The sequence below is a fragment of the Grus americana genome, chromosome 20 (assembly GCF_028858705.1).
Source record: "Grus americana isolate bGruAme1 chromosome 20, bGruAme1.mat, whole genome shotgun sequence".
NCBI classification, from domain to species: domain Eukaryota; kingdom Metazoa; phylum Chordata; class Aves; order Gruiformes; family Gruidae; genus Grus; species Grus americana.
In genome coordinates this window covers 455,305-474,467 of record NC_072871.1, presented here as the reverse complement: position 1 = coordinate 474,467, position 19,163 = coordinate 455,305, and the positions used below count along the sequence as shown (strand labels likewise).

The window sequence follows — 19,163 nt, the reverse complement described above, 5'->3', positions numbered from 1 at the left end:
GTTACCACATCCTCAGGCTGCAGAGCAGAAAGAACCAGGAGAAGAAAATTGAATGGATAAAAACCCAGTAAAACAAGTCAAACAATTCATTTTTGAGGAGGAAGTTGTAGAAATCCGAGATCTAAACCCAACTTGCTGCTCAGTGGAGAAGATTGAAATTACCAGCATGGTGGTGGTTAAATGTTTGGTTTTGTAACCTCGGCTCCTATGGTAAAGTGATGTCTTGTGGAAACCATGCAGAATAATTAGTTCCCAGGTTACTTTTGTCAGATTTGTAGATCTCTCCTTTTCTTCTCAAATAGATGTTGATAAAAGAAAAAGACATTAGAACACGCTTCCTGCCAGATTTGTTTCTGAAAGCTGCTCGTAATGATGCTGTCAGTAGTCAGTATATGCAGTGATTTTCCTAGCCGTGGTTTTAAGCAGGAAATACTGAAGCATCTGTAGTATCGGGTTTTGCTTGGAAGCAGCTTTAGGATGCAAGTCTTACAAGACCTTTCATTTAAATGTGCCATGTATAAGTAAACATGATCTATTAATCTGAGACTGAAAGCAATTAGGACTCTTAGATAAGGTAATTGGCCTCAAAGCCAGAGAACTTCTTGGACAAATCTTGGTCTTCAGGGAAATGGAAAAAATAACTAGAGGTTATATCAGATTTGTTTGGAGATTCCAGTGACGGTTGCTTAGGAGAGGCAAGGGAAATGGGGTGACTAGCTGACATTTGTTCTCCTACTCAGTGGGCTTGGGGTGGCACTGGAAGTAGCCCAAAAGGTGCAGCTGCCAGATAATTAGACTCCCAAATCCTGTGGTTTTCATGTAATGTAATAAAATAATTCAACGCTGCGGAAACAAACCTGAAAAGACTTCTCATTACAGTTTACTTCCTAAAATGTGCAAGGGGAGATTTGGATGGGCACGTATAAACCATGCTTGTAAATATGTTTGCTCTGTTCTTTGTGCCTTGGCACACGAGGTGGCAGTTGAGGATGTTGTCCTGTGCCTGTCATTCAGGGAGAGAGTGCTCAGGCCCTAGCTGCCTGGCTTTTCCTTTAAAACACCAATGCTAAAACCAATTCCTGCAGTTCTGTGCTCAGACAGGGATTGCAGACAGGTGCTTTTCTGTGCATTCTGAAAAAAATCATAGCATAGGATCCAATGTGGAAACAGTTTGTTCCATTTTCCTCTGGTGTGCAGGAGATCCCTGGCCTTGCCATTCTGTGCTGTGGCAGGTGACACTGGAAATTTGGAGGCTTTTGGTTGCTCCCACCCAAGCTTTGGGGCTTTACTTGGTGTTGAACTTCAGCTGAGATGTACTGCACTTAGTTTTTCCAGTGCCGCTTGCATTTGTGCCACAGGTTTGTTAGAAGAGCTTCGTGCTGCTCTGCAGTAGCTGCTGCTGGGTGGCTCTGGGCGTTTTGCTGCTCCCGGAGACCCGCTGGGAATTTTTCCTTTGAGTGCCCGGGGAGCCAGGGCTGGCCCCGCTGGGCCTTATTAACAACCAGTGCGGTGTGGTGTTAAAATTTGTAGGAAAATCACAGCTAGGCTTAATTCCTAAAGGTTCTGCTTATACCTGCAGGAACACTCGCCAGTAACAGGCTCCAGAAAGGAGTCGTTTCCCTGGTACTTGGGTGCAAAGCAGGGTGAAAGGAGAGGAATGCTACCCGGTATTAAATGCATGTAGGATTTGATCAGTCTCAGTGGACCTCTGAGGTTTCTCTGTGTTCCTCAGGCTAGCCTCCTGCAGCTCTCAAGGGGAAGAGGAGTTGTTCAGCTGTACGCGAGATTCCACGCTCCTTTAGCGGAGTTGGTGTTCAGTGCATTGGTTTTAAGTTGCGCATTTCTGTGTTCAGCTTACATTCATGCATCTTTCATAAAGAAAGCGGTGGCTGAAATTCATACCCCCGGCACAGAGCAGGTTCCCTCTAGCAGCTCGGGCTCTTTAATTATTTATCAGTTCCTTTCCAGGGGACGGATTGTCAAACCCGAGAATGCAGTTTAGCTGTAGGTATTGCTGGTGGCCCTCATCATGTGCAACTGTGATTGGGTCAACCAGGCCTTCGGATGCTGCGCTGGAAGGAGACAAAATTCTGCAGACAGCTGAAATTGCTTTTTCCCAGGAAGCACTTGAAAGTGGCATTCAGCCAAAGTGTTGGTCTGTAGTACATGATTTGTTCCCTTCCTTTGGGTCATTGCTAAAAATAGGCTGTTTCTTTAGTGTTTTAATACCAGCATGGTAAAATAGAATTTATTTTTTAAGTATCTGGAAGTGATGAATCCATTATTTGTGATGAATTTTTACAAAATCAAATGCAACTCTCTCTTAATTAAATCTAAGTTCTTAATTTTCTGTTATCTGTGAAAATTGAAATCGATAAAACTCTGGTATATATCTTACTGCCAAAGTATGAGGAAAGGCAAACAACTGGTTTAATAAAAGCCATTATCTAAGTGCCTAAGGTGAGCATTGGAGAGCAGTGTCCCTTCTGTCTCTGTTTATTCAGCTAATTTGCTCAGCATTTATTTCATTCATCTTAGGAAACTGAGAAGAAAGCAGCAGAAAAATTGCTCTTTTGTCTCATTTTTGCTTATACTGTATGAATAACATAAAAGGATGAGAGCTTTTACTTCTAAAATTTTGAATATGTTCAATCTTGGTTTTTAAAATCTAGAATTTTAATTCTAAAATCTAGAATTACTTCTACAATCTTGATTAGTACTTCTTCCATTCGTGTAGCAAGTTTAAATACGTATAGCATGTTTGCTGAAATGTTATTGTCTGTAAACCACAATAAAGGGAACTCGAGTTAACTACTGACTTTATCATTCTTTGTATACATGTTAATTGAAGTCGAGTTTCCATCTGCATAGAGCCTATGAATATGATGAATAAAAATTACCTAGCAAAGGAAATATGGATTAGTCCTAGCTCTTAACACAATGACAAAGGTAAAAATGAAGACTGTAAATGTCTGGGAAGCAGTAAATTAGCTTAAATGATCATAGAAACTCTTAAATTTCAAGAAAGACTGAATCTTCCAGTAAATTAGCATGTTTAAAGGTTATCAACCACTATTAATCATCTGGTTTTATAAATATAATACAAAATAAAAATTAATTAAACCTTGCTTGCTGAGCTAAGTCATGGTAGAATTTGATATAAATCGGCCTGCTCCATGGAGGGCTCAAGCAGTGCCCTGAGTTCTCCCTTGGACAGAACAGTGTGGTCTGTTCTACGTAAAGCAGATGAGTTACTTGCTGTTCGAATTCCTACATTTTCTTGATAGCTCCAAAGTTGTCATGTCTACGAAACTATATTGTCGATAATATATGCGGATAGAGACTGAATGCCATTGCTTTACACGAATGTTTGTCTTCCCGTAGGGATTTTATTCTGTGAATTATGCAGTAGATTTCCTTTTGTGCTTTTTATTCCAATGGGACCTTTCTGCAGTGAGCATATGTGTTGTCAAACATGGAATTTAAAATTCTCCACAGTTATCGAGGCTAAACTTCAAAAACATTTGTCACAGTAGAAAGCTTAAATGTACATTGAGGCTAAGGCAGTTATAAAAGCAAAAACCTTTGCAGTTTGGAGGAAACCTGGGGTTTCTCTTCTGTCTCCTGCTGCCTGGGCGGCGGAGCAGCGTGGCAGCCCATGGCACTGGTGGACCCTGCTTTACCAGGCACTGTGCAGTGCCGAGAGCCATCGGATGTGTCTCAGCACAGGCTGTCCCTGCTTCCCGTGCCATCCAATGTGTGGGCAGTGGGAGCGGGAGGACCGACGCTTTCAGGCACTGAACACGGTGACTTTTGACTCCAGAATTAGGTGTGTAAAATCCTCATGTGCCCCTTGCTCCGAGCCTGCCCAGGTGCCCATGCCCGGCCGTGTGGGCACTGGCTGTGTCTGAGCAGAGGGGAAGGGGCTCTGGTGCAGGGACCGCGCCGTGGAGCGGGGCAGTGGCCACAGACGGCTGTAGTCCTGGCCGGGGGCTCCTGAATTGTGTTTTGGCAGAAACAGGCGCTGTGTTAGCTGTGCGGCTCAGGTCCATCATGAAGCTATGTCTGCTGGGCAGATCCGCTGCGGGTGAGCCCTTGGAGCTGGCCGTGCCCCTGCCATCACCACGTAATGCATGCGGTTGGTGATCTCTTCTTGTTGCCATCCGGGCTAGCAGGAGGAGTCCCCCATGACCATTTGCAATTGATTTTGAGCCTTTTAAGCCAGCATTTCCCCTCAGCTGAGGTTTTGGTTTGGATTCTGTTGGAAACATGGAAAGGGAAGGGCTGAATTAAGGTACCTTGTGTTACATTGCTGAAGCCAACTCACTTTATTGCACACTTGAAATGGTCTGGAGTGTCTGTCTCCCATCTGTGGGGCACCAACTTATACAGTCTCACCGAATTGACAGGTTGTGCTCGCTTATCTACCCCGACAGTAAGGAGAAAATTATTGTGAGGTTTTGCATCAGCTGGGTCCTACTCACAGGGGAATTTCTTTAGCACAGGGGAAAAATAAAAGGTCAGAATGAATGGGTTGCACATCTGTTCTCTGCAGGAGTTGATACTGTTCTCCAAATGCAACTGGCGATGCTGTGTCTGAAAAATCACACATTAGTGATTTATGGCTGAATACAGATCCGAGAACAAGTTACTTTCTTACACACAGACTTTCTGGATTAACATACTTTTGCTACTGCTTCTGCTTCCCTTTGTGCTTCTGTATTTAAACTGAACACCGTGAGAGGGCCCAAAGCTCCTGTTTAATTCATTGCTGTGGGTAGAGTACTGACACAAGATCTCGCTGCACCCTGTGAGTGCACGGAGATCTGTTACAATGACCCTTCCTGCTCAGACCCAGCTTGTTTTCCATTCTTCAGAGGGAGACGTTGCTACGGCAGCTGGAGACGAATCAGCTGGATATTGATGCAACTTTGGAGGAGCTGTCAGTGCAGCAAGAGACAGAAGATCAAAACTACGAACTGTATGTCATTGAGCCATCTTTTCTAACTGTTTTGTTGTGGTCTAGGTGTCACGTGAATGTTGGGCAGCCCCAGCTATGGCATGTGGCCAGACTGAAGGGTGCAGAGAGTGACGTTTAGGGTTTCTTTGCATCTTGTAAAATGTCGCTTTTAAGTGGTATCACCTGAAATAAAGCATGCAGTGGGGGATCCCTGTGGAAGGATCTGGTTCCTACAGGCACGTGGTCTATGGGAGGACAGTGGAGGTGGAGCTGAGCAGCACACCTGGAGGCAGCACACACTGAAGGGATTGTAGATAAGGATGTTGCAGCCTCTGATGCTGAAAGGGGATATTTTCCACCTCTCTACTGCTCAGCACACAAGTTGGTTCCTCTTGCTATTGCATTCCTGTGTATTGTGTGTCTTGTGATAGGCAGAAAGTAATAGCAACAGCACTGTTGTCTTTTGTTCCCTTTGAATACTTCTAGACTCCTCGGTGCCTTTCTGGTCTGAAATCATGGCTAGTTCCTGCTGCCTGTGTTTGTTCAGTCCCTGTCTGTTTGCCTGCTGCTTGAAACACGCATTTGCCAGATTTAGCCCTGCAAAGCCAGTACATCTGTAGCACAGTGAACAGGAATCTCTTCAGATTTGTGTGCTGGTGACAAATGTGTTCCATGAATTCCCGTTGCAAGATCTTTATTGCAGCGATGTGCAAGCCAGAAAAGTCAACCCCAGAATGAACTGGAAAAATATTTTTTGCAGGCAAACATTATTTGGAAGTTGGAGTCAATTATTATGAAATATTCATGCACAGCCACTTTAACAAGCATTTTTCAGACTGAGTTTCAAGTTCTGTATAACCTTGGTTGGTGTGTTTTCCTTTGTGAGAGCATTGAACCACCCCATATACACACAGAGCAGTACTGTTCCCAGAGTGTTCACCTCCTTCCTTTCCTTAGGGACTGGTTAGTGTCCTCGTGCCTTCAGCAATTCTCTTGATGTCCCTACTCAAAGGACTGAGCTGTGTGGGCTGTGCTGTCAAGATTGGTTTTTGCAGTACTTTTGTTTATACTGCATCAGTAATGGGAAGATACTTAATCAAGAGTTGGCAGAACTATTCCAAACTTACACCAGAAGATCTTGCTACTTAAGTCACCCCTCACCCTTACGCCAGCTTTAGCATTTGCTGGACCCTCACATGTGCCACTTCAGCTCGCAAATCCAGCAGAAAACAATTTTCTGCCATAGCTATTTTTGGGTTAATCTGAGTTGGGCTAGCTCTGAGGAGCATCTGCTGAACACCAGAACTTAAAGGAAGCAGCAGCAGTGTGGTGCTGGCAGAGGCAGGATGGCAAGACTTCCTAGTTCGAGCAATAAGTATTGAACTGGATCATCCCATCCAGTGTAACCACACCAACATACACCATTTTATAATACTGGAGTGCTTCCAGTGCCAGAGAGTACATGGTCTTGCAGAAATACTGTGATTACTAAAGAGGATCATTTGCAATGTGGTAGCATCCAGAATCCTTGGGCCAGACTGGTCACATTGCTCTAGGCACTGTGCACTGACAAGTTGAAAGGCATGTTCTTGCCTTTTGTGAGCTCAGAGGAGCTTTTGGTGCAGTTGGTGGTGGCTAGCATCACCTCAGTAGAAGCCCCTGAGTCATCCGCAGAAACTCCAAAGCCAGATAACCGTTTGACCTGTGTGTCAGAGCCCTGTCATTCTCCAAACCAGCTGGTGAGCGCAGGAAGATCAGGAGATGAGGTGTGTGCGCCTGAAGATGCCCACTGCCCTTCTGCGCTGCAGAACGGTGCACTGCAGCAAAGGACTGCTGCTCAGCTGCTGGGGAGGGCTTGCACTGCAGGTGGCTAATTGCACTCTTAGGCTGTATAATTGGCTTAATGTGGCATAAGAAATACCTTAGCCATGGTACCTGACAGAAGAGGAGTTGCTAAAATGTTAAAAGCAAGAGGGTTCCCTAGGATTCTGGTTTAGCAAATTAAGTGGTGTTTTTATGCAGCTGGCCAGTTTCTGCTTTGACTTCAGCAACTGCACATTTATGTCTGTGTACTGAGACTGATGCTCTTTGCTTTCAGAAAATAATGCTTCTTTATAGAAAGGTCTTCAAAGTATCCCCGGATGCTTCCTGGCTTGAGCCACTGATCCCCAAAAAAAAAGCACCAGGCTGTGTTGTGTCTGAGTACTTTGATACACTGGTTAAAACAGAGCACTATTTTAGGATTTTTGAGGTTTTTCTCTGCACCCCAGGTGGAAACAAAGAGCCTGTTTCAGTGGCACCACTCAAGCAAATGAGCTGCAAAGGGGTTACTTCAACTCCAGAGCTGAGAAGTATACTCTTCCTACGATCGTTTTTCATCCCTGCAGGAGCTCTTCAGGCTCAAGTCCTTCAACCAAAGTTCCAATTTAAATAAATAACCGCTTTCATATGGCAGGGAACTCAGGTTTGAGAAAAGTTCCAATTGTTAGTAAACAGTTTAGGCAGGTGAACAGAGTATCTGTGGATGCAATGACAGTACGTGGTGGGAATTAGAGCTTGCCATCGCGAGGCAGGTCCGCGGTGCTGGTTATTAGGGCTTGGGAAGGTCCTGCACCCACACTTGTCAGATGCCCATTGTTTTGGGATTACCATGTTGAACATGCTACTTCAGTGGGTGTCAAAATGAGCATCTGGTACATTGTCCTCTGACGCTCACCTGCTTATATACAGCATGTGTGTTGGTGCAGTCTGACTTGTTGACCCTTGGCAGATGTGAAGCCCTTGTCTTGGTTGCTTCAATTTAGACTGTACTTGGAGATCTGCTGTTGGTCACCACAAATTGTGCAGCAAGAGGAGGTGTCTGCAGGCATGGCTGGTGCAGACCGTGGCATGGCTGCTGCAGCACCTCCTCCGAGGCTGTTCCTGCTCTCCTGATGTCCACCGCCTCACACTTTCATAAAATCAGGCCACGGAGCAAGGTGAGGTGACAGTGCTGGCACATCTAGGTTATTTCATTCACCCCCGTGTGCATCTAGTAGCTGCTCTGCCACAATGACCGATGCTAAATTTGGATGGGTAAGAACAGAAAGAGCACAAGAACTCTTCCTCCTGCTGTGGCTGGGTACCCAAGGACAAAACATCATTGCTCCAAAATGTGGATCCCAGAGACAACAGGAGGTGGCACACAACGCTGCCTCGTCCTCCTTATGTAAGCCATCCCTTGGCAGGCACTGGCTGGGCTTTGCCTGAATAAGACGCATTTAGATTCTTCCAGCTCTTTCCCGGTGCTTAGTCTCCTCTCTGCCTGACACACCTCTTGCTCTGCTACTTTCCCTGTGGTTTCTCAGATTTTACATTTTCAATGCATCTAAAAACATTTTTCAGCCCTTTCAGAGTTCCTGAATTCTTATTAAACCAACAGCAATGACTTTTTTTTATTCTGTTCTGAATTTGTTCTTAATTTGCTCAATTTTTCCATCTTTAATTGTACTCAGCTTATCTTCTGTCACAAGGAAAACTTCTTATGTTCAGCATGCCTGTTCCCTCACTGAATAGTGCATGTGGAGAAATAGTTTTGGGGAAACTGTAGAAGCTTTTCTTGCATATTTCCCCCCCACCCCCCAGGAATACACTGCTGGTGGAAACATTTGCCAAAGTTAATAAGAAACACATTTAATGTATGATTTTCATGAGCTTTTATGTTGGGCTGCATTTTTTCTAGTATTCCTCTTTTTTTAATATCAAAAGATGAAATTTAATTTCAAGGGTTAAGTAATCAACTCTCTTTGAATTAACTTTTTTTTTCCCTAGGGATTAATATAAGTAAGTCAAAAGGAGTGGTCAAGTTACTCTTTGTGAGATATCTCATCTTCTTTCACTCAGTTTTGAGAAACTTCAGGAAATTGTCATCTCTAAACCGCTGTGTGATTGTTTGATTTGTCAGCACGTGAAGTCCAACTTCTTCACAGGAATCGTTCATGAGAAATGAGTTTTCAGGTCATTTGCTCCTTGTGTTTAAGAGCTCTTATGCAAACTGCTAGTCAGGCTTTGTAAAAATATATTCGAAGCAGTTAAACTTCAGATTATCTGAGATACTGTATGATCCAAGGTACAGCTTCTGCAGCGGCAGGATCTGTCCCAGGTTTGCCACATGACGCAGGTCCTTCTGGTACTTTGCCGGTGGTGCAGTGTGGCTGTCATCTGCGGTGTCAGGTCATCCTGGATAGTCCAGGTAGGGAAGATCATAGAATCATAGAATATTTTAGGTTGGCAAAGACCTTTAAGATCAAGTCCAACTGTTACCCTATGACTGCCAAGCCCACCACTAAACCGTGTCCCTAAGCACCATGTCTACATGTCTTTTAAATCCCTCCAGGTATAGGGACTCCGCCACTTCTCTGGACAGCCTGTTCCAGTGCTTGACAACCCTTTCGGTGAAGAAATTTTTCCTAATATCCAACATAAACCTCCCCTGGGGCAACTTGAGGCTGTTTCCTCTCATCCTGTGGATGATGGACCAGTGCCTGCAGAAAGGCCTTTGTGCTTTCCTGATGAGGACTCTTCTTTTGGGAGACACGTTTCCTGCATTACACAGCTTGATTTATTATGAAGTCATCAATTGGGTTTTGGGGGTTTATTTGGTTGTTTGTTTTTTCCACATTGAGCACAGCTCATAATTTTGCGAAGACCGTGGTGCTGAGTAACACCAGCGTTGTCTGGCAGGAGGACCTGCAGCTTGAACTGTTCTCCCGTATCTTCAGCTATATTGAAGTACAGGTCCGGAATCACCAGCTAAAGGCTGAATTACCAGTTGGGAAAGTAAAACCACTTTTGCTTTCTCTTCCCCTTGCTCTGCCTTTATCATTTCCACTTATGGTGCATCCATTCTGTGTGAAGTGGAAAACCTGAGGAGCTCTTGGGGAGGGGATGTTCTCCCCGAGGCCTGGGCAGCAGCATTCAACCCCGCTTGGCAATCGATTTCACGTTCAGGGACCTGGGATTAGGGGGGGATCAGGTTCAGTACTTTTAGTGAGCCCAAAACAAACAAGTGGAAATCCAGCCCTCAGCAACCCCAGTTAAATGGATGTCACACAGCCTATTAGTCTTTGTTTTCATAATTAATAAAATAACCCAAAACACTTCTTGCCACATGAAATACATTTGAAAAGTTGATCACAGCGCCTTAGAACCAGGAGCCAAAAAGCTGCAGGCTGCTCCCATCTTTGATAGTAAATGAACGTGAGTGCTGACAGTTTTAGGAACTGTGAGGCTAACAAGTCCTTTTGTGCTTTTTTGTTTGTTTGTTTGCTCTGGGAGCAGAGCAACAGTAACCTCAGGCCCTGATGAATTTTTGTTCCCACAGAGCATGTTCATCTTCAAAATTGTATAAAAGTCTCCTCTTGTGAGCAGGTCAAATTATTCAGGGGTTTTGAGGATGGGGACTTGTTACTCGGTCTGAAACGGAAGGATTGAAATGCAACCCAGGAGCCCACATGGGTGAGGACAGATAACCCATTGGGACTTGCGTGGCATGCCTCTGTCTCTAGATCCCAACCAGAACAAGTGTGCTCAGGTCACAGCATGAGTTTCTCTCATGTATTAATAGGACCTGGTCTGCCACACCTAGCATGGACGTGAAGCTGCTTATTTCACTGTAAGATTTTGAGTGAGTCCTTTTGCGAAGGACTGGCAGAATGATAGAACAAGGAACATAGTGGCCAGATTGTATAGAATATGAGAAAAAGCAGACACGTGGCAGGTTTGGCCTGGTGTGTTCCCAAAACAGCCACGCTTGTGCCTCTGAAGAGTGTGTGTAAAGCCAGAGAGAGCATTCATGCATTATGTAGTATTTTTGAAGTGTGGAGGATGCTTAGACACCTCCACCCTGGAAATTACTGAGAGCTTGCTGGCAGCATTTTCACGTATGCTGTTTTTCCACCCACCTCTTTCACGGAAGAAGATATGAATATGAAAGCTCCTCAGAGCTGGCTTATGCAGCCCATGTGAAACCTGTATCAGACCATCCTTATTTCCCCGGTGTCATGGCACACAGCACAGCCCTTGGCCCACGTGTCTGGGGATGAGGAAGGTGACACGAAGCACTCATGCCACAGCTCTCCTTGGCGCTGTGCTGGGGTAAGAGCCTGTGCCGTGCTGTCCCCAAATAACCATTGTGTCTTTCTACTAAAAATAACTTGTTCTTACGCCCTTCACGTAATGTAGGTGAGCAAGGCATAGGAGCAGGTGCAGAAGAAGCCTGCATGTGTGTTACTCTCCAGACTAGCTGAGCTGGAGGGAGGGATGACACTCTTTATACTTCAGTTATGTAGCATTTTTTCCCTCCAGCTCTTAAAATTCATGTGTTTCTGCCGGAGAAACAGGTGGTAGTCACAGCCCTCCCTCCCTCTGGAGCTGGCTACTTGCCCAGAACAAAGCAGGTTGTTTCCAAAATGGGCAGCTTTGGTAGTACAAAGTACAGTAAATCTTCAAATACCCTGATATTGTAAAGAGTGTCCTGCACTTTGTTTGGTCCAGCTTTAAGCGCTCTTTGAGCTTCATATTCTGTATCCTAAAATGACTATATACATACTTTGCATGTACTTCATACAGGATCCTTGTTCATTAGTCTTCAGTGTATGATCATCTTGTCCTCCCTGAGTCACCAAGTTGCCTCGATGGCGGGGCCCACCATCTTGATCAGAGACTCAGAGGTTGTTCAGTTCTGGTTTCGTGCACTGTTGGTGATGTAGGTGCTCACATAGGCAGAGAGCTCAGCTCAGCCAGGAGAGCGAGCAGTGCTGGCGTCCGTACCTTGGATGCTGGATGCAGTGACCAAGCTTGCAGGCCTTCCAGCCAGGACTGCTGTTGCTATAAACAGAACAAGGGTGCGTGTAGATCAACTAGGATTAATCTCTCTTCACAGTTGGGAGGCACAAGTCTTTAACCCGAGTAGGGCTTGGGAGGAGGAGGAGCAAGTACCACAAAGCAGAGCTATTCAGCCATCCTGCCTTTGGCCTGCTGGGAGCCCTGAATCAAAGCTCGGAGGGGAGGGATGACAGAATTTAGCACTCAGTGCTTCTGGCATGGATCTGCAGAGCTGCACACCCTGTGCAGGCAAGTCTCGTGGATGGCTTTTCAGGCCAAGGCAATTCACATGGCTTTGCGGATTCAGAGCATTTGCTTTGTTGGACAAGGGCTGAATTGCAGGTACCCTTAGTTTATCTTTCCCTCACCACAGATGCCTTGCATAGTGTGCCTCAAGGGATGCTGAATTTATGGATGGTGACCCCTCCACAAGAAAGGAGTGATAAGCAATTGCTCAGCCCTGCAGCACAGTGACAGATGCACTGAAAATACACTGTTATATTCTTGTGGTGCATGTGATGCGTTGAGCACCTTCCGAACAAACCCAATGCAGTCTCCACAGAGCTCAGTGCCAGAGTTAAGTTCCTTTATATTTTCTCTTTGGTGCATGACAAATCATGCATCGTTTTCAGTGGAACGTGTTGTCGCACAGCTCACCCCAGCTCCTAGTCCCCTGGGAGGGAGGACGCTGGAACGGGTGCTCTGATCTCAACTCTGCCAGGAGCTTGCTTTGCTGTAGCCAGTTTGCTGGGTGGAATAAGTACATTAAGCCTTTCCCCAGATCCTGATGGAAGCATCAGGGAGGCTACTCCAGCGTGGCACTAATTTAGGTGCCCTGACAGCGGTCATGGGGGATAGGGAGTGGATGGCCGTGTGACAGCCAGGCTCCTTTTCCGCTCCTCCCAGGCAGCGTTGCAATTGCAGCCTTTAGTCCGGTTTTCTTATCTCAAGGCTAATCCTTGAGGAACTCTATCCAGGGTTTCTGTCCTAGCGAATACTGCTTTTTAGTGTTACCCTTTATCGCCACTTCAGCCAGTTCCTTAGTTAGGAAGGACTCCTGGTTTTCCAATTCAAGTAACAGCTGCCTGGGGATGTTGTTCTCTAGGGCTCCAGACACTGCTGGTCACAAAGCATATGAGTTTGTTCCTTAAAAGCATATCAGGTTGCTCCTTAAAATAGGAAATAATGTTTCAAGGGGATTTAGAGGCTTTTAGCCCCTGCAGTTTGCTTTCTGCTTAGCAGTCATTCTAGTGAAGGTGTCTGTCTGGCTCAAGTCCGTGCAGGATGAGGTCGGGCTCTGTGTAGGAGAGGAGTCTCTGTTTTGACATGCTCGTTGCCCGGAGCACAACCCAGTCTGACTCTCTCGCAGAAGCAGTTGAACCCAGAGCCTCTGTGCACAAGATCGTTAGGCTTAATGAAACAAGAGGCAAGACTGTGGCATGCTAGATTTTATCCATGATACCTCACTTCTGGTATCCTTTTTATATCTCTCAGATGTGTGGCATGCAGCAGATCTTACTTTGAGACCATTTCGTAGTAAAAGCCTGGTTTTCTGTTAGTGTTTCTTTGCATACAGCTTGTGAAAAGACTGCTAACCAAATGGGTGGCAGAAGGAGGCTGCAGCAGGATCAGGCTTGGTTTCCTTTTTGAAAAGGATAGAGCAGTTCAGCCTCTCTAGCGATACAGACTTTATTGCTCTTCTAGTCAGGAATCCAGCCAGGACCACAACTTGCTTCAGAGCTTCTGCTGCTTGGCTCCACTGCCTCCCACATAGAGTGGGGCGTATGCAGGGGGAGAGGCTGCCTGTGTGTCTGCACGTTGCAAGAAGGATAATTCCAGTCAGTCCTCTGAGAGCCCTCTGGATAGCTCTTTTTCTTTTGACGTTCAAGGATTCTCCTCTCAAATCCATTCTTGGCTGGAAGAAGAGGCTTTTATAGCATTTGAGTTTTCTTGAACACTTTGATCTCTTCTGCTGAATCTAAAAATGTGCCATTCCTGTAGCACTTACTCCCATGGAGACATATGTCCAAGAACTGACTTAAGGTTGTGTTTCAAGCCCTGGCATGTTGTTACAGTCTGTCTACCCAGGGAGTTCCCAGCAGCATTGCAAATATAGGTTTCATCCTGTAGTGCAGAGCAGGTTGGGATTCTCCACACCTCGATGCAGATGGGGTGAGTTTAGCTCGTGGGTGAACCAGATTTATTGTGGCCCAGGGTGTTGCAGCATCACCAAAAGCAGACCCATACCCTCCCAGCTCAGCACATAGCCAAAGCAGCCCAGCATCGTGCTCAGTGCGCTGTGGGGCATGTTTTCTCCATTCCTTACATTGGCAATTTATCTTCCTTGCAGCTTCCTTGAAATGATGGAAGCCCGAAGTCGAGGACACGCGTCGCCATTAACAACTAATGGGCAAAGCCCTTCCTCTGGCTCCCAGTCACCCATAGTACCTCCAAGCTCCACATCGACGGGCAGCTCTAGCCCTGGCACCCCACAGCCACAGCAGCCGCTTTCCACAAGCTCCGCCATCTCTCCTGAACCCCCCCCATCTTTTTCACCAGTGCCTGCACCTGAAGCCCAGCAGCCACACGCGCCTCCGCCAGCTACAGCCTCCCCAGCACCTCTGGCTGCAGTCCCACCACCGAAGCGCAGCATTATTTCCCGTCTGTTTGGGACATCTCCTGCATCAGACCCCTCTCCTCCCCAGCCAGGTAGGTGCTGGAATGCAGCGTGTAGTAGGTAGGGTGTTGCCTTTGGGCGTTTCTGTTTTCCTTTCATTTTTTCCCTGCAAGAGGCTGAGCAGACAGGTATCTGAAGACCACAGGCTATGAGTGTGCGCAGCGTGTGTGCCAGGAGAGCTGCGCTGTCACTCTCTATTTTTCTGCTGATTGGCATTGTGGTTTGTCTCAGTGCTGCGCTTGGATGGGGACGGTGTCCAGCCAGCTGAGCGGTGGCCGTAGTGTGCTTCACAAGGAAGGTACTGAACACACAGGAGACACTATTAATAAAATAACTGTCAGCTTCTTACCAGGAGCACAAATGCCTCTTGAATAGCAAGAAAAAATGTTCGAGAAGCTATTTGAAGCTCCATCTTCACAAGAGTCTGGCAGCTCAAAGGGGCTCCTGTGTGTTAACGGGAACAGCGGAGTGCTGGTTTTAAAGGTTATTCAGCCAGAAATGATCACATAAGTCCAGGCTCTGTAGCGGATTCCCCTCTGGGGAAAAACGCTCCTTCAGAGATGGGCTGAGGCAGAGGGCAGCCTGCCTTGACTTCTTCTTAGTGCCAGTACACGATGGAGTAGAGTAGCTCAGCATTCGGTCCAAACCCCTGCCAAACAGCGTTGCAGGGTAGAAACATTGAGGGGTTTGTTGCATGTACTTTTACTGATCTGGACCTTAATTTGCCTGTCACGTTTGCTATGTTTGCGAAGCTAACTGGAGCTGCAGAGCTGGCACTGCCTAAAAATCATTAGCATGACATGGTTTGAATCACCCTTTGGAAATACCTTCCCTCTCAAGCTGTCAATCTCTAGAGTTCACAGTACTCTTGAGACACCCACAGAAAGAGAGGAGGAGGTGCTGGGAACACGGTTTGCAGTTTCAGATGTTGAAATCTTTCCATTTTAGATCTGCACACAATGTTCTGCATCCTGAATCTGTTCCCAGGTATGACACAGTGCACCCATTTCATTTTGTTTATGACTCTTCCCACTCAGAAACAAACAAACAAGGAGGAGCAAATGTTAGAAATCCCTTGTCAATAAAAAAACCTTTGTCATATTGATACATAGAAAAAAGACAAGTGGTCTACTACCAGTGTTACAGTCTCTGGGTCTTGGGTTTTTTTTTTCTTTTTCTGCCTTTTTTTTTTAAATCTATTGCTTAGCTTGAGAACTGTTTTAGGCTTTTGGCCTGCAGTCCTCGTATCTGAAGGGTGCTTTTCAGGAGGGTTGCAAAAAGCAGCTAGGAAAAGCTGATCTGTTTGGTTTATGTAGCGTGCCAGGGGTCTGCATCTCTACTGGGACGTACCTAGGGACTAACTAATTGGAAAGCAGTTGAAAAATCACTGTCACAAAGTAATACTTGTTTTTTAATGGGAGCTACTATTTAAGCTTTCCCTTGAAGTCTTGCAGTAGCAGTTCTTTTGGCTGTGTAATAGCATTATTTGCATGCAAAAGTGATCCGAAAGCTGTACTAGCAGAGCAAAATCTAGAAAAAATATACAAATCTTGTTCACCCGAAGGAAAAGAGGCTAGATGTGCAGTCCAGGCAGAAGAAAAAGGTTGAATATTGCAAATTCTGAAAAGGTTAGTTCCTTTAGGCTTCTTGGTTATGCTAATTTCATGAGATTTCATCCTGATATCTTGAAGATGGGTAACAGTCTCTACAAATAAGCTATATTAAAGCGAGCCTCTATTTGCAGTAGCTCTTGAGTTTTTGGTTACACAGGGCATCTAAAAGTACAGTGTGAAAAATCCTGCCTTTGACAGTTACAGTTCAAAAAGCGAGAGGAGGTGAGTGGGTGAACTAACAGTCTGGAGAAGGTAAGAGAATAATGAAGGGACATCACAGAGGAGCGGTGCTCACAGCATAGGTATGAAATCTGGCTGTGGTATAGTCAGTAATAGCATTCACTGTAGAGCAGAGTCTGCTCCTGCTAGAGAGTTTTTCAGACTATTTAAGAGCTTGGGTCAGCCTGGTGCATTTTAAACCACAGAGGCCGTGTGTGGTCTGTGAATGCCTTCCTGCAAGATTCCAGACTGGTTTGAGTATCCTGTTCATAACGTTCCTCTTCCCTTGCTGTGAAGCCAAGGTCCTGCTTTGTGGCTGCTGCCACCCTTGGCAGGATAGAGCTGTAAAAAGCAAATTTCTGTCTTGCTGGTGGTGAATGCTGTGTTGTATGGCTACTGTTGCTAATGCAGATCCTGCTGCTGCCACTCCTTCTCCCCACCCTGAAGCTCCTGCAAAAGTACAGAGCGTAGAGGACTTTGTTCCTGAGGACAGCCTGGACCACAGCTTTCTAGAAGACACAGCCCCACAGAAGGACAAAGGGAAACCACAGACTAAACACCGTGTCGATAGTGAAAGGTAAGGAAAGGAGGATGGAGGGAGGGTGAGATGGGGACATACCTGGATGTGCAGTCTTGAGTGATGAGTCAGGCCTGGCTAACCTGTTGCAACTGTTCAGAAAGTGATTGCAGAGCAGTTAGCTGCCCCTGAGCCTTTCTGGCTGTGGTATAGTTGTCGTAGCATTCACTGTCTCCATTTAATGATACACCCTGCTCCCTGGGAATGAGCAACAGCAGTAAAAGCTAGTTATCACCTTCCTGGTGTTACTGTCTTGCTTTCATGCTCAGTGTTAAACCACTGGGTAGCTTTGAGTCAGGAAGGGATTTCCTGGCCAAACATGCTGAAACATTTGAGATATTTTCCTTCTGGAACACAGTGCATTTTGCAGGGATATTATGCTTTGCCTAACGAATACTTTCCTGCTGCAGAGGCCCAAAGCATGGCCAAGCTTCTTTGTGGCCTGGTACTGCCATTCCTGAGGCATTGTAAAGGGGTTTATGTTTGTTGGGGGACACTTGGGGGCACTCGATGGGATTCTGGAAGGAAGGATGGAGAGGGTCATGCTCCCTTGGGAGGGTCACTGCATGCTTGATTACAGAAAAGTCTTGGGGGTGCCTTTCTTTTCTCTGTCCATTTCTAATATTCCTTCCCAGCATTTTCTCTCTAAATTGGAAAGATAGGGATTTGATGGGTGGTCTGTTTGGTGGATGAGGAATTGGCTGGATGGTCACATCCAGAGAATAGTAGTCGATGGCTTAATGTCCAGATGGAGATCAGTGACGAGTCATGTCCCTCAGGGTCATTTGAGACCAGTACTGTTTAATATCTTCATCATAGAATCATAGAATGGTTTGGGTTGGAAGGGACCTTAAAGATCATCTAGTTCCAACCCCCCTGCTGCGGGCAGGGACACCTTCCACTAGACCATGTTGCCCAAAGCCTCATCCAAACTGGTCTTAAACACTTCCAGGGATGGGGCCTCCACAACCTCTCTGGGCAACCTGTGCCAGGGCCTCACCACTCTAACAGTAAAGAATTTCTTTCTAACATCTAATCTCAATCGACCCTCCTTCAACTTAAACCCATTCCCCCTTGTCCTGTCCCCTATTAACGACATAGACAGTGGGATCGAGTGCACCCTCGGCACATTTGCCAGCCACACCAAGCTGAGTGCAGTTGACACACCTGAGGGACGAGATGCCATCCAGAGGGACCTGAGCAACCTTGAGAAATGGGCCCATGTGAACCTCATGAGGTTTAGCAAGGCCAAGTGCAAGGTCCTGCACCTGGGTCAGGGCAACCCCCGGTATCGGTACAGGCTGGGGGAAGGAGGGATTGAGAGCAGCCCTGAGGAGAAGGACCTGGGAGTGTTGGGGGATGAGAAGCTCAACATGAGCCGGAAACGTGCGCTTGCAGCCCAGAAAGCCAACCGTGTCCTGGGCTGCATCCCCAGCAGCATGACCAGCAGATCGACGGAGGGGATTCTGCCCCTCTGCTCCGCTCTGGTGAGACCCCCCTGCAGTACTGCGTCCAGCTCGGGGGTCCCCAGGACAAGAAGGACATGGAGCTGTTGGAGTGAGTCCAGAGGAGGCCACGGAGACGGTCAGAGGGCTGGAGCACCTCTGCTATGGAGACAGGCTGAGAGAGTTGGGGTTGTTCAGCCTGGAGAAGAGAAGGCTCCAGGGAGACCTCATTGCAGCCTTTCAATACTTAATGGGGGCTTATAAGAAAGACGGGGACAGACTTTTTAGTAGGGCCTGTAGCGATAGGACAAGGAATAATGGTTTTAAACTAGGAGAGTGGATTCAGACTAGATATAAGGAAGAAATTTTTTACGATGAGGGTGGTGAAACAGGTTGCCCAGAGAGGTGGTAGATGCCCCATCCCTGGAAACATTCAAGGCCAGGCTGGACGGGGCTCTGAGCAACCTGATCTAGTTGGAGATGTCCCTGCTTATTGCAGAGGGGTTGGACTAGATGGTCCTCAAAGGTCCCTTCCAACCCAAACCAGTCTAGGATTCTATAATTCTATCCCCCAAAAGGCAGAGCTGTGCTTATGCTGTAGGCTGGGTTTTTCTTTTTCTTTTTTTTTCTTTTCCTGGCTTTGATGGTTTTTAACCAAAAAAAGGGGAAAGGGATTGTGTATACTGAGCTGCTCAGACAAGAGGATGTGCAGCAAGCTGTCTGAAAGCAGACTGTCACTTAAGAGGTGACCTAAGCCTGCTCTGCATCCCTCAGCTTAGAATAGTCCTTGCCTGCTGCCTCTTGTCAT

General features: G+C 46.3%; 1 protein-coding gene across 3 annotated transcripts in view; it reads left to right on the top strand.

Annotated features, from left to right (window-relative positions):
* Positions 1-19,163, top strand: part of RABL6 (RAB, member RAS oncogene family like 6) — a 58,837-nt gene that overhangs the window by 24,897 nt on the left and 14,777 nt on the right. For all 3 annotated transcript variants that reach the window (XM_054848172.1, XM_054848174.1, XM_054848173.1), the window contains 3 exons: positions 4,878-4,981; positions 14,175-14,533; positions 16,745-16,910. In XM_054848172.1, coding sequence (XP_054704147.1) covers positions 4,878-4,981; positions 14,175-14,533; positions 16,745-16,910 — 629 coding nt within the window. The remainder of the gene's footprint in view (positions 1-4,877; positions 4,982-14,174; positions 14,534-16,744; positions 16,911-19,163) is intronic.